This window comes from Protopterus annectens, chromosome 5.part1 (assembly GCF_019279795.1).
Source record: "Protopterus annectens isolate FY-2018-M chromosome 5.part1, PAN1.0, whole genome shotgun sequence".
In the NCBI taxonomy this organism is placed as follows: Eukaryota; Metazoa; Chordata; order Ceratodontiformes; family Protopteridae; genus Protopterus; species Protopterus annectens.
In genome coordinates this window covers 436613480-436628653 of record NC_056736.1, presented here as the reverse complement: position 1 = coordinate 436628653, position 15174 = coordinate 436613480, and the positions used below count along the sequence as shown (strand labels likewise).

The 15174-nt window shown below is 41.7% G+C and overlaps 1 protein-coding gene across 2 annotated transcripts in view; it reads left to right on the top strand.

The window, feature by feature from the left end:
• The window catches only part of ILDR1 (immunoglobulin like domain containing receptor 1), an 821920-nt gene that overhangs the window by 661794 nt on the left and 144952 nt on the right, over positions 1-15174 (top strand). The window contains exon 5 of one of the 2 annotated variants that reach the window (XM_044073086.1): positions 3868-4014. The exons of the other annotated variant lie outside the window; for it this stretch is intronic. Coding sequence (XP_043929021.1) covers positions 3868-4014 — 147 coding nt within the window. The remainder of the gene's footprint in view (positions 1-3867; positions 4015-15174) is intronic. 2 annotated transcript variants of the gene reach the window in all.

Genomic DNA, 15174 nt, shown 5'->3' with positions numbered 1-15174 from the left:
CCTGCTGCTGTGCAGCAACATTGAGCCTAACACTGGTCCATCTCTTTCATCTTGTGTCTCAACATCCACAGTATCAAGAACAAAACGGACCAACTAAACAGCTTTTTCACCCTCCACCACCCTGGACCTTATTGTTATAACAGAATCTTGGCTGAAACTCGCTGATCTTTCCATCTACCACTTCTTCTCTGAGTGTTGTCTTTATGGGTGACCTGGTTCTAGACCAGGTGGTGGAACCATACTGCTTTTTAAATCTGATTTAAATTTACACGTCTTGGCTCAAAGCAAGACTACTTCAGACTGTGTTCTTAATTGGCTATTTCTGTGTGCCCCCTCCCCTGACAACTTCCCTATTCATCTTGCTGTCACTTGCCTCCCTTCTCCCATCTCCTTAGTCAAGTTCAAAACCCTTCTGCTTAAAATTACCTTCTAAGTAAAAGAAACGTTCAAAAACTTCTTCCTACTAGGGTACTTCAATCTAAACTTCTTGGCCCTAATCAGAGTAATGTCTTGTAAATCCTTAATGGCTTCAAGCTTACACAACTAGTCACTGAGTCCACCAGACCAAACCCTAACTCTTCTCATCCCTCACTTCTTGATATTATTAATACTAATAATCCTGTCATTATTTCCTAAATTCTTATTCACCCTCCCTCCTTCAGTGACCATTGTCCAATCAGCTTCATTATCTCTCACCACATAGAGTCCATCCCTCATATCATTCTGGAAGAAATCACAATCCAGCATTCTCAAACTAAAGACAGCTCTAGCCTCATTAGACAGGTCTGCTGTTTGCTTTTCTACTGAGCCTAACCATTGCAGCATTCTGCTCACAAAAATTCTTACTAACCTCTAGGGCTTATTGTTTCCTAAAACCACACTGCTCTGTAAACTCCCCAAAACGAACCATCTCACTTATAGACTCAAATGCCTCCTTAGTATCTGGGACAGTGCTTGGCATACTTGAAAAAGCAACCCATCCTCAACCTCCAGGCAACACTATACTAAGCTAAGCTAAGAAATCCAGCTAAACAGACAATCAAATAACATAAATGTCACATTATGAAAAACATCATTCATCTCTTCTCAACTCACCTAAAAAATTCTGGACAGAAGTTAACCACCTAACAGGCCATACTAATCCAACTAACACCCATTCCTCCTCATTTCACCTCACAGCAGCTGGTTTCAGCCTCCATTTCAGTACACTTTTCATCCCTGATTCCATTAGTAACCCCCTTCTCTCCTTCTAACCTCCTCTCCTAATATTCCCACTTTCCATTTCAAAGCAATCAAGGATAAACATGTAGTACCACTACTAAAGAACTAAAAACTGACTCATTGGCTGGTCCTGACCGTCTTTTCCCTTGGTTCTTATTCCTGTGCAAACACTTTATAGTTCTACCCCTTCTTCACATTTATAATCTCTGCCAAATTCAAAGCATCATGTCTGATATTGGAAAACAGACATTATTAAACCCCTCCCCCAAAAAGCTTACCCATCCCACACCACTGATTTCCGTCCCGTATCCATTCTTCCCATACTTGGTAAAATCTCTGAAAAATTAGTTTACAGTCATCTCACCTTTTATATCTCCTAATGTAATCTATTATCCACAAAACATTATGGCTTTTGGGCAGGTATGAGCACTTCTTACTGTGGACACTTACATCCTTCTGGTTATGGACAAAGGTCTCCTGTCTGAAGCCATCTTTATTGACCTCACCAGAGCTTTCAATCTGTTTGACCATAACATTCTGTTAGATCACCTAACTGAAAATGGAATTAGCCCAGGTACAGTTCCCTGGTTTAAAAATGATCTTTCCAAGTGGTACTTTTCTGTTCAATTTCTGGAGACCCTCTCTTTTTCCATTCTTCTCTTTAAAGGAGGCCCACAGGTAGTTAAACTACAACTTGACCTCCATCTTCTCTCTCTCTCTTACATTATGCTGATAACATGGTCTTATTTCACTCTTTCCTGATCTCTTCAGCTATACAACAACTGCAAGTTGACTTCCTTTCTCTTATCAAATGGCTTAGTAACAAAAAGCTAATGCCGAACACTTCCAAAACTAAAGTCATGCTGTTTGGTATTTCCCTTAAATGGCAGAAATTGATCAAGTCATCTCCTTCAAATACTTTGGTATGTGGCCTGATCCCACACTGAATTTTCACTTTCACCTAGAAAAAATATGGAAGAAAATGAATATGGAAGAAAATTAATTCCATCCTATTTTGGTCCTATAAAATGTCCTCCTTCTCTCCAGACCAACCAGGAATGCAATAGGCAAAGGCATTCTACTACTCAAGTTTAATTGGTCTTCCACTGGTTGCAGGAACATTCAACAAAAAACTCCTTCACCATCCAAACTATAAGTAACTCTGTCTGCCATTTTGTTACCTTCTCCCCGGAAATGATCATCATTGCATCACTCCTTAAAACATGTTCAACAATGTGCCAACCTGCTTTGTAGATCCCAGTTGTACAAACTCTTCAGACAGTGCCTCAGTTACAGTCTAAGAAGTCTTAAACACTCTGGTCCACTTCAGTGGCCCAGAACCAGACTTCATTGCAGTAACCATACCTTTTTCTTTCTCGGTCCCAAACTCTAGGATTAGCAGGGAGGGTTTCCCAAAGATCTCACGTTGTACCCATCATTTCATGCTCAGCTTAAAGGTCATCATAACAAGTCTGAGTCCATTTTCAAATGGCTTTCCCTTTGGACAGTTCACCTAATCTCCCAGTCTCACCTTCATTAGTCAGGCACCCTTGTCATCCTAGCGTTTAATGTGCCTAGACTAATATTTACACTAACAATGTCTGTGTGCCCTTATCTTACCTATGCTATCATTTTGTGCTGTCTCCCTTCACTGTCTCACATTCTTCTTCCTGTTCCTCTGTCCTTACTTTAGCCATCCCTTCCTGTTGTCCCTCAGTGCTGTGTGCGTCATTATTATTAGTTATTGATTTCAGTGCTATTCTCACAGAACATTTTGTTTGCATTTATAATACATCTTGTTAACTTGCTTGTCTGCTGTCATTGAGACTAAAATAAGTCCATTTGGATCAGTACCCCATTTACCAAACTAACTAAATAAAAGTAGCATAATTGTTAGTGGTAAAGCTCACTGGGTGCTAAATCCTTCAGACAGAAAGTTCTGTAAGTGGTTGTCACAAGGGTCACATACCTACATTATTGCTGTAAGAATGCTCACTGTTTCCATGACTGCAGTCATGGTCACTGCTTGGTACCTACAGAAAAAGAAGTATGTAATGCTGCAGCGTGTACTAGCTTGTGTAATTTACAGTTATGCTGTACTACTGCTTTTGTCATGTCAGTCTGATGTGTTTGCATCCTCAGTTCTACAGCTTCTGTCCAGCAGCCATTGCATACCTTTCCTTCATTTGTAGGTGATGCTTGGAACTTTAGAAAAGGTGATTGAAGAGTTAAACTTTAGATGCAGCTTCATTTCATCTTCCATTCATTTGGGGCAAAGTATGTGTTTGTTTTACAGAAACTTTGCTGATATAAGTGATAGAAGGAGCCCTTCTTTAGTTGTGAGACTTAAAGCTTCTATGTAAAGTAAAAAGTGATTATTCAGTTAGTGGATAAACACTGCATACTGAAAGTGAACTACAGCGTGTAAGAATGAAGCAGATGATGGAGCTTTGTATATTGTCAGACAGCACTGTTGTACTATGTACATGTTTAAGTAAAAAATAAAGAATGTTTTGCTCTCAAAATGTCCAGAACAATGACATAATGCCTAGGGTACAATGTCTACTTTTTCAGAAAAAGGTCTGATGGAGATTTCTCTTTTTGTGGGTTCTGCTTCTTAATGTACTTCTTGTTTTCATATGATAGATTGGCTAACCATCATCTTCATCATTCTTGGAGGTGTGCTTCTGTTTTCATTAATTGGCATCTGCGTTTGCCAGTGTTGCCCTCAAGCTTGTTGCTGTTATCTTCGTTGCCCCTGCTGTCCCACAAAGTGCTGCTGCCCAGAAAAGGGTAAGAGTTATATAAATATGTATTAATACTCTTTATTTTGCACTATGAGGGTGTCAAATACAAATATTTACTGTAAATTGTTCAATTTACTTTCTAGGTTAGAATCGTAATGATGACTGGAAGTGTCTAGCTCTACCCAACTGTATCATAAAGATAATTATCTCTTAAGAATACAGATTTTCTCTTTTAGATTATAAGGGTAGCTGTGCATTCAAGCAGTAACATCTTTTGAAACATCTTATGACGTAAAGTAAGTGTACCTGTACTTGCACACTGCTAAGCCAGACTGTCAGCTGTTCTTGCAGGTTCACAGCTGTAGCGTGGCAGTTTAGAATATTAAACAGCCTTGAAAATACACTGATGCACAAAAGTAGCCTAGATAGGTAAACACATCTGTAAGAATATAATTGTACATTCTGATGAATAATCATCCATACAGATTCACTGATGAACCCTTCAAAACAAGAATGTCAAGGGCTTCTGTCAGTTTAATTTCTCCAAGTCTTTTGGGTTTCCAGTAATATGACAGGAATGGACCCTGTTCCAAAGTCAAAGTATGATTAAAGTTAATTAAATTAGTATTGTTTCAGTCTTTGATGTTAGCCAGAACTTTTCTTCGCAGTACCCGCAATGTGCCAGAATTGACTCCTCCTGTAAATCATATGAAGTTGCATGTATCGGTAGCATCTCTAAATAAGACTCATAATTATTTTTTAAAACACCTGTTGCTCCTACAACTATTGGAACTGTCTGGGTATCCTTCTTCCACGTTGCTCTTTTTTCTGTCTGCAAATCCTGGTATTTTATGACTTTGTGTCTCTCTGTACGTATGACACTGTAATCACTGGGTGTAGCAATTTCAGTGATCATTGCTACTTTTGTCTTCTTTTCATGGACTACTATATCTGTTTTTCTCACTTCTGTTTTTTGAACTGTTGGTAATGGGTGATCCCATTTGATTTAAACTTCATCATTCTCTATAATACTTTATGGGTCACATTTCTTATGCTTCTCAGCCACTTCAAGATTCTAATATTCACACAATCTCCATTGCAAGTCTTGTCACATTATTATGCCTTTCAGTGTACAGGCCCTCGGGCATTAGTGTATCACACCCATCAACAATATGTGCGACTGTTTCCAGTTCTGTTTTACAGTACCTGCATTTGTCTGATGTCCTTCAAGAATGCAACTGCAGTCAACATGTGGGTTGTCCTGCCTCAGGCAGCCCTCGGTCGGCCGGATTCCAAAGTCTGGGTCCGACGTCGGCTGATGTCGCATTTTCATAGGTTCATAGGTTTATACTAGGCTATCTGCCCTAAGGCATTTATAAGCCTAGCCCAAATTATTGTGGCTTACGCCACCCCTTATATGAAAAAATACTGTGCCCATTAGTTTGTTGTGCCTCTGTCCAGCAGTGACACAGAGATGATTCCTGGGGTAAACCTACGATCTCCCATCCACAGGTCTAGATTTCTCTTGAACAGAGTCAGCGAGGTGCTCTGCCTCACATGGACCAGGATTTTATTCCACAGCATAGGGAGTCTCTGAGTGATAAATCTATCCCTCCAGCACGTCCTATTTATATCCGTGCTAAGGTTTAAGTCGCTTGCTCTAGTGGTTTTGGTGGATTTGGATTTTTTGAGGTGGAGCATGTCCATTAATTCCGGGTTGGACATGGCCTTGTATGTCAGGCACATGTCACCTCTGAGCAGACGGTATGCGACTGAATAGAGCTGGAGTTTCTTCAATCTGGCAGCATATGACAGATTTTGGAGTCCCTTTATCCTTTTGGTTGGGAACTTTTGGGGTCTCTCCAATTGCTGCAGATGTCGGGTGAGATACATCCCGAATGGAGCATTGTACTCGATCATTGGTCTGATAAGTGAAGAGTACAGGGGAACAATGACCTCACTAGATCTGGATGTGAATCCCTTCATGATCAGGTGGGCAATGTAGAAGGTCTTTCTAACCACTTTAGCAATGTGAGTGTCAAAAGAAAGGCCACTGTCAACCTGGGTCCCCAGGTCCCTGATAACCTCTTCTGTGCTTAGTGGATTGCCACCTATATGGTAGCTTGGGGTTACCTTGTTTTTCCCGAAGGGTATGACTATACATTTTTTGGCGTTTAACTTCAGGCCATGGCTCTGGCACCAGCTATCTGTTTCCGTGAGTCCCTTCTGAAGGATATCCGTGTCCGATGCACTTTCCACTATGGCCCAGTTTGCAGTCGCCTGCAAACTTTGTCAGCCAAAGTCCTCCCATGTTGGCCTGTACTTCTGAGAAGTAGATGCCAAACAATAGGGGCCAAGGACCGAGCCCTGTGGGACACCACTTGTGACCGGCTTGGAGTCTGACACAGCGCCAGCAACTCTAACCCTGTGGGTTCTGTCCTTAAGCCAGTTTGCAACCCATCTTGTGACATATGGGTTTACATTTAAGCTGGTAAGTTTTTCTACAATACCCGAGTGGGGTATTGTGTCGAAGCCTTTGCAAGGTCAAGGTAGGCTGTATGGACTGCCTTTCCTCATCAATGGCCTTGGTGACTGTTTCAAGAAGTCAACCAAGTTCAAAAGGCATGATCTTCCCTTGACAAAGCCAAACTGGGTCGGGTCCAATGTCTGCAAGTCCCCTATATCTTTGTTTATGAGCTCCATTATGATCCTCTCCATAGCTTTGCAGACTAGACTTGTTAAGCTTATGGGGCGGTAATTACCAGGGTCCGTGAGGCACCGCCTTTGTGGAGTGGGACCACAGTTGCCGTCACGCCACTCCTTGGGCACGTATCCTGTGGTAAGGCTAAGATTAAACAGCTGCCTTATAATGCGGGTTTAATTCCTCATTTAGCTCGTGTAGCACACAGCCGGGGACACCATCCGGTCCCATTGATGCTGTGTTTTAGCTTTAGAGAGAGCAGCTTTCACCTGTGCATTTGAGATGTCCGGGAGGCTACACTCGGCTGGGATAGTTATCTCTCCTTTAGGGGAGAGGGGTGAAGTTTGCACTGAACCTGTCTGCCAGTATGTTGGCAATGTCTGTGGGTTCAGTGATTTTTGTATCATTTTGGACTAATTCTGAGCATATCTGGGAGTTTCCACCCAGGTTCCTAACATAGCTGAAAAAGGCCTTATGATTGTCCTTTGAATCCATGGCAATTTTTCTCTCAAAATTGGCCTTAGTTGATTTTATGAGTGCTCGTATTTTTTACTAATAATGATCAGGGGTGACTTCCTTTTATGGATTTTGTTCTATCATGTAATAGCTTTCTCCTCTTATTGTAAAGTTTGTTAATGGCTGGGGTCCACCAGACTGGACGTTTGCCCTTTGTGGAAAGAGTCTTGGTTTTATTTGGGATTGCCTGATCCATGCAGTCCTGGAGGTGTTCATAGAAGGCATTTGTAAGGGCTTCCGCAGCTTGGGTTGTGGTTTCCTCTGGCTCAGGGGCCTTGAAGGATACCACACCAGTCTTGAGTAGTGTGAAGTTTGCTTTAGAGAAGTTCTTCACTACGGTCTTTTGCTTGGGGTGGGGGCGGATGTGGATTTCCAGTGAGATTAGTTTATGATCAGATCTCACCAATGAGGGATATACTTCGGTGTGGAGCATTTTGTCCCCATGTTTGTGACAATGAGATCTAGTATATTTTCTCCTCTCGTGGGAACAGTGACTAGCTGTTCCATGGCATTTGAATTTATGAACTCCAGGAACCGTTGGGCTAGAAAGTTAGGGCTTGAGTAATGTTCCCAGTCTATATTCGGTAGTTGAAGTCACCCAATATGATGGTGTTTGAGATACATTTATACCCTCCAGTGTCTTCAGGAAGGCTGTGTGGGGTTCCTGAGTTTGAGAGGGTGGCCTGTAGCATGCTACAATTTGTAGAGCAGTTTTGCCTATGGTTAGTTGCACCTGGATGGTTTCCGAGCTTATGCGTTGCCACCAACCTGGAGGTGTGAGTATCCTTTATGAATATGGATACACCCTCCTTTTGTGGTGTGGTCCGGGTTTTGGGGCGAACGCATGATATGAGGTAAAACCTAATAGTGCCGGGTGCTCTCAGGAGCCTTGAACCAGGTTTCAGTTACAGCACAGACATCGATGTTCTCCATACTGAGAAGGGCCTCGAGTGCGTGCATTTTGAGATTTAGACTTCTGGCATTGAGCAGCATTACCCTCAGTTTCTTCCCATTTTTGTTTTCTAGCGTGGTAGGTTTAGAATTTGAGCCTTGCCTAAAAAGGCACTATCGGGCTGGCAAGAGCCTTAGCCAATATCCGAATCCCAGGGGTGACAGGTGCAAGCCGTCCCTTGCGAAGCAGCGTGGCTTGTCAAGCATGTCATCCCAGGCAGACAGACACTGGATCCCCTTTGAATGACACCAGACATTAAGCCAATTGTTAAAGCTGATCATCTTGTCTCTATATTGTGGCATCATTCTTGGTGAAGGAAGGATACTGCTCAGGGTTAGGGTCATACCTGCCTGGGCTACATAATCAGAGAGCTCCTCTATGTCTTTTTTCATGTAGTCCAGGGAGGTACGTCTCAGGTCTCTCCGATGTCAGTGCGGCCGGAGTACATAAGCATCAGCCGACGCCATTTTCTTCAGTCTTTCTTGCCACGCGGTGCCCGAAGCAGAAGCGGTTCGCAAGTGCCGGTCGGTCAGCTCCTATACTCTTCGAATCCGAAGTCATCAAAAAAGCTAAGTACCCCGTTGGGGACCTTTTCTTGCCTCAGCCGATGTCACAGATTACTGAAAAAGTTAATAATTGTCTGTCTTGTGGTAAACAAATACCTCATAAGGATTTCCACTCTTACTGTCTTCCTTGCCTTGGCCCAGACCACGACGTCTCGGCCTGTGTCGCCTGTGCTCGCTTCAACAAGCGCACTCTCAGGCGCCGGGCGGAGTTCGCTGAAGACTTTTTCGGCGAAAAATTTGCGTATACAATGCCGTCCGAGCTTCCGACATCGCAAACGCCCAAGAAACGAAAAGACCAGGACCGACATCCTCGGCCCGCGTCTCCCACCGACTCCACGCCAAAACCTACCACGAGTGCTCCGGTTCCCGCTGAGACGGTTTTTCCACCGCTCCGAACCGACGACACCGCAATACCGATGACTCCGATACCAGATACCACTCCGACGCCAGTTATAGATTTTCCTCCGGATACTGAAACCGAGGAAATGCCAGAGACCATTGCTGTAGATAAGGTCACTCCTGCACGTGGAGCTGCCAGGCCTCCTATGGCCATGTCTATTAAGGCCTACACTCTGGCTAAGGCAGCCAGCAAAACTAAGCACCTTACAGCAAAAACCTTGCCTCAAACTACTCCTGAGAAACAAATCATGTCTATGGCCGCAGACTTAATTTCCATGATTAGAGGTTCACAGGCCCATCCTGAGAGAGCATCCCAGCCTCCTCCAGATAAGAGGCCCCGGGTTGATCCCTCTGAACCTATCCCTTCAGATGAAGACTCTGAGGGCTCTATCCACTCTGAGGGACAGGAAGACCTCTTTCAGACCTATGACGACTCGGATGCAGAGGATTCCATCCCTTCGGCCTCCCCTCCTGAGGATATTTCTTTTGGGGAAGTTCTGCATACCATGAGGAAACATTTCAAGTGGCAAGGCCAGGAATATTCTGATTCCAGAAAGCGCCTTCGAACCTTCCTTAAAAAGCCCCAGCACAGGCCCCTAGCTATTCCTCCTGTGCTTGATGTTTTGGATGATCTATATTCTGACTCCAGTGTTACCCCTGATTCCCTTCCTCCTGCACCAGCCAAACCAGACAGATATTACAGGGTCCCAGACACACATTCCCATTTGTTCAGGGCCCATACTGTGGATTTAGAAACTATTTCTCAGGGACCTAAAGGTGTTTCAGCTTCCACTTCTAAAAACCCCTTGCCTTCCAACAGGGAAGCTAGGTCATTAGAGAGATGGGGGAAAAAGGTGTACACCTCCACCACTTTATCTATGAGAGCTTTGAATTGCCTTTTTCATATGTTACAATATCTGGATTACCTGTTAGATGATTTACAGAAAACTTTGGCCTCTCCTGACCCTTTAGACAGGAAGTCTTTGCAGGAAGCTGTACATAACTCACAGCAAGTCAGCAATCACTTTCGGCAGTGTGGATATGATGCATTGGAAGCTTCATGTAGGGCAGCTATGACAGGGGCAGTCATTCGTAGACATGCATGGTTAAAAGAACAACCTTTACCAGATCAGGTTAAGGCAAAACTTCTGGATGCACCCTTGGAAAAGAACAAGTTTTTTGGTGCTAATGCTAAAGATTTGTAAAATCCATCGAGGAAAAAGCAAAATCAGTTCAGACGGTCAAAGATTTCCTCCAGGTTCAGCCCCCCAGATTCAGCAGGACTTTGCCTTCAAAGAACTGGTCCTTTCCTAACCCTGAAAAATTTCAAAGGGGTAAAACCAGGCATGGCCGAGGAAGAGGACAATACAGAGGTTCTTACAGAGGACGACAATGGCAGCCAGCAAACCAAAGAAGTGACACAGGGGTCTCCCCCCCCACCCCTCAGTCACAATCTCAGTCACTTTCCTCTACAACCGCCAACCAAGGAGCAAACAGAGGCACCCTTGGGCGGAAAATTATCTCTGTTTTCAGACAATTGGCACAGATTGACAAAAGACAAATGGATTTTGGACATTATAGACCAAGGTTACAGGTTCCATTTTCACTCCTTACCCAGAAAAAAGGGCATGCCAAACCTACCACAAAACCAGAGGGCAGAGGCTATCAAGCAAATTTCTCTTCTGGCTCAGATAAAAGCAATAGAAAGAGTACCACAACAAGAACAAGGCCAGGGGTTCTACTCAAGACTGTTCCTTGTGCCAAGAAAAGAAACACAATGGAGACCAATACTGGACTTGTCCGCATTAAACACTTTTCTCATAGTACCAAAGTTCAGAATGCTGACTCTACAGCAACTCCTTCCCATGCTGGGCAAGGGGTCTTGGCTGATTACTCTGGACCTCAAGGAGGCATACCTGCATGTCCCTATCAGACACAGCTGCAGAAGATACCTCAGATTTCTTGCAGGGCCAGAGCATTATCAATTCTCAGCATTGCCATTTGGCTTATCTACTGCGCCCAGAGTATTCACAAAATGCCTGGCTTCAGTAATTGCTCATTGCAGGCTCCAGGGGATCCAAATTTACCTGTACCTGGACGACTGCCTTGTACAAGCGGATGACAAACTGATGTTGACAAAAAACCTGAACTATGTCATACAATTACTTCAGGCTCTGGGATACACAGTCAACTTTCAAAAGTCAAGACTTCAACCATCCCAGCAAATAACCTTCTTAGGAGCCATTCTGGACACAGCCTCTCAAATGGCTTACCTGACAGAAGACAAGCAAGAGAAGTTAACTCATTATTTCAAGGGTTTGGCAAAACTCACCCAGATGACTGCAAGGAGATTCCTACAGGCCCTGGGTTACATGGCATCCTGCATTCTCCTGGTTCCATTAGCAAGACTACACATGAGAAAACTTCAGTGGTACTTAAAAAGTCTATGGTCTCAGCACAACAACTTAGAGGCAACCATACCGCTCATTCCATGCCTACAAAAGGAATTCCTATGGTGGGCCTCGGTAAGCCAGGCAAACACAGGTATGTCATTCAAAAAACCTCAGATAACACAGACCATGACCACAGACGCCTCAGACATTGGATGGGGGGCGCATATGGAAGGCAGATGCATACAAGGACAATGGTCTCCAAAGGAAACACATCTGCATATAAACCAAAAAGAAATGCTGGCAGTAATGCATGCCATCGAGGCCTTTCGACAACAACTTCAACAAGGCCATTTACTGATACGGACAGACATCACCACTGTGATGTGGTACATAAACAAGCAAGGGGGCACCCATTCCTACCCCCTTTGCAGACTGACAATGAATCTTTGGGAAAAATCACTGAGCCTGAACATACACTTCCAATCCCAGTTTGTTCCAGGCAAAGACAATGTGCTGGCAGACAGCCTAAGCAGGAATTTCATAGATCCTCACGAGTGGACCTTACACCCAAGGATCTTCACACAACTCACCTCGATATGGGGCAGGCCAGAAGTAGACCTATTTGCCTCTCACCTCAACCATCATCTGCAAAAATTCTGTTCAAGGACATACCATCCACAAGCTTGGAAAATAGATGCTCTTTCATTCAACTGGAACTCCCTAAAAATATATGCATTCCCACCTCTGCCACTGATGACCACAGTGCTACTGAAGATCAAAGCAGAGAGACCCAAAGGGATCCTAATAGCTCCAGACTGGCCAAGACAACACTGGTACCCGCTACTATGGAGCATATGTCACAACAAGAAGTGGGTCCTTCCCCAATGGCCCCTACGTTTGACTCAGCACAACTTCAAAACAGTGCATCCAAACCTTCAAACACTGCAGCTAACAGCCTGGGAGATTCCATGAATAACCTCAATCTTTCTCTCTCCAAGGAAGTCCAGCGGATACTAACAGAAGCTCGAAGACCATCCACCAGAAAGGTTTATTTGGCAAAATTGAGGAGATTCAGCATTTGGAGCACCAGCAAGGGTCATGATGCATCACTATTGAACATCCCACTCATCCTGGAATATTTGGCAGATATGCTTCAGAATGGACTCTCATATTCTTCCATAAAGATACATGCTTCAGCTATTTCAGCTAGATATAACACTGATCCACCTGTGTTTTCACATCCTTTGCTAAGGCAGTTCCTTAGGGGAATCAAGAACATTAAGCCACCAAGAAGGGCTCCAGTGCCAGCTTGGGACCTCAACTTTGTTCTAGAAAAACTAACTCTACCTCCTTTTGAACCAGCAGCTTCAGTGGACTTACAATTCCTCTCATGGAAGACACCTTTCCTGTTGGCAATTACCTCAGCAAGAAGGGTTTCGGAACTACAGGCCCTAATGGCAATACCACCATTCATAATCTTTCACCGAGACAGAGTCTCCTTAAGAACCAACCCTACTTTTATGCCAAAGGTGGTATCTAGGGTTTCTTTAAATCAAGCTATTCATCTACCTGCTTTCTTCCCCAATCCTGAAAACAAAGGGGAAAGACTGTTACACACCTTGGACATTCACAGACAACTTCGCTTCTACTTGGATAGAACCAAGACCAGTAGGAACAAAAGCAAGATAAGGCCGATATTTTGCCAATAAGGAGATGAACAGATATCCACAAGAGAACGAACCAACCTGGTAATAACTAACCAATGCAAAAAACTGTAGAAAAAACTCCGGAACCACCTTTGCCCGAACACTGCTTTATTGTTGACCTAGGTTTCGTCCTTACGAACTTCCTCAGAATACAGTCTACCATTCTACATCATTTATTTATACAGTACTGATTATTCAATAATCATATTAATTAATGACCTAATTTCCCGCCATATTTTCTTAAAAGGGAAATGGTATTGATTCAAAAAAATGTATATAATTATATACTTTTTCTCTCTCATAAAAACAAACACATATATATACAGATTGTACTTTCATGCACTTTACAAATAGACAAATACAAATAATCTAATACAATACAATTTACAAAATACTATAAAATTGCATATAGCTATTAATTTGATCAATCTATAATAATATATAATCAATACTTTATTATCGTATGCATTATTATTATACTCCGTGTATACCATAAGAAATGTATATGTAAACTCTGTGTTGTTACCGAGTATATATTTTCTTGTACTACAGATTAATTTATTAATGTAATATATATCAAGTTATACGCTGTTATGATGTAATCTTATAAGCAAAAAGCTTTTGCACCCTGCATATATTATTACCATTATAAGTATATGTATCCCTAATATGTATTGATATATGATCTATGTTATTATAATATTTATGTTTTATGCAAATTATTAAATTGTAAATACGTAGATAAATAAATTTGATACTTGAATAATGAATGTCATACTATATCATACATTATATATTCTATTTAATTTCAATACTGGCATAATGCTCATGTATTCGTTAATACCCGGAGGTATACACGCATTGAGCAATATTTGCCATTTTAATTCTTCCATATCCAAATGATATATGGTAGTCTTTCCCTGTAGATCTTGTTTAATTTGAGTTACTACCATAAATTTAAAGGTGTGATCTTTAAATTCCATAATGTGTCTTGCTAAAGCATTACTATTCTTCTGATGTTTTATATCCAATAAATGTTCTTTAATTCTTTGTCTGAATTTTCTTTTCGTTTTTCCCACGTAAAATACATTACATTGCTGACACAAGGCAATATATACTATATTAGTGGTTTGACAGTTATAATGTCCATATATTAATATATTACATCCATTAATTGTAACATTATTATCTGTAATATGAATATAGTTACATGTCTTACATGCTCCACATTTAAAATTCCCTTTTCTTGCACTCAAACTTTGTCCAGTTGTACTTTTGTGTTCCAATATATTTTTGAAAGAAGGGCTTTTTTTGTACACAAATTTTATTATTCCATAAAATACTTGTCTCCCAATTTTATCATTGATGAAAAAATCCCAATTTTTCTTAATAATACCTTCTATATATTTGGTACAGTCATCAAATTTAATGATATATAATGGGATATTATTATTAAATGTTTCCTCCATATTCTCCAACTTATGATTCGATATTATACCAGTATTTAAAATTGCTGTGTAAATACCATTCCTTCTTTTATTGATAATTTCTTCATATATTCGGACACAAAATTGTTCTGGATACCCCCTATTAATGAAAAGCTCCATAATGTATTTCATTTCTGTAATAAAGTCAAGTTCTTCACTGACCATTCTGGCCGCCCTGACCATCTGCCCCTTCACTATGGCTTTTTTCTGATGGTCAGGGTGCCAACTATCATAGTGCAAGTAAGCATTTGAAAATGTGGGTTTTCTATATATTTTTGTATTCAACTTATTTGTTTGTTTATCATATATTACTTCCACGTCTAGATAATTAATGTTATATTCTTGGACATTATAAGTAAACTGCAAAAATTTAACTGTATTATTAATATATTCCAAAAATGTATCCAACATATTAATGTCATTGTTTTTATTCCATATAATGAAAATATCGTCTAGATATCTGGTATACATAATAATGTGCTCACG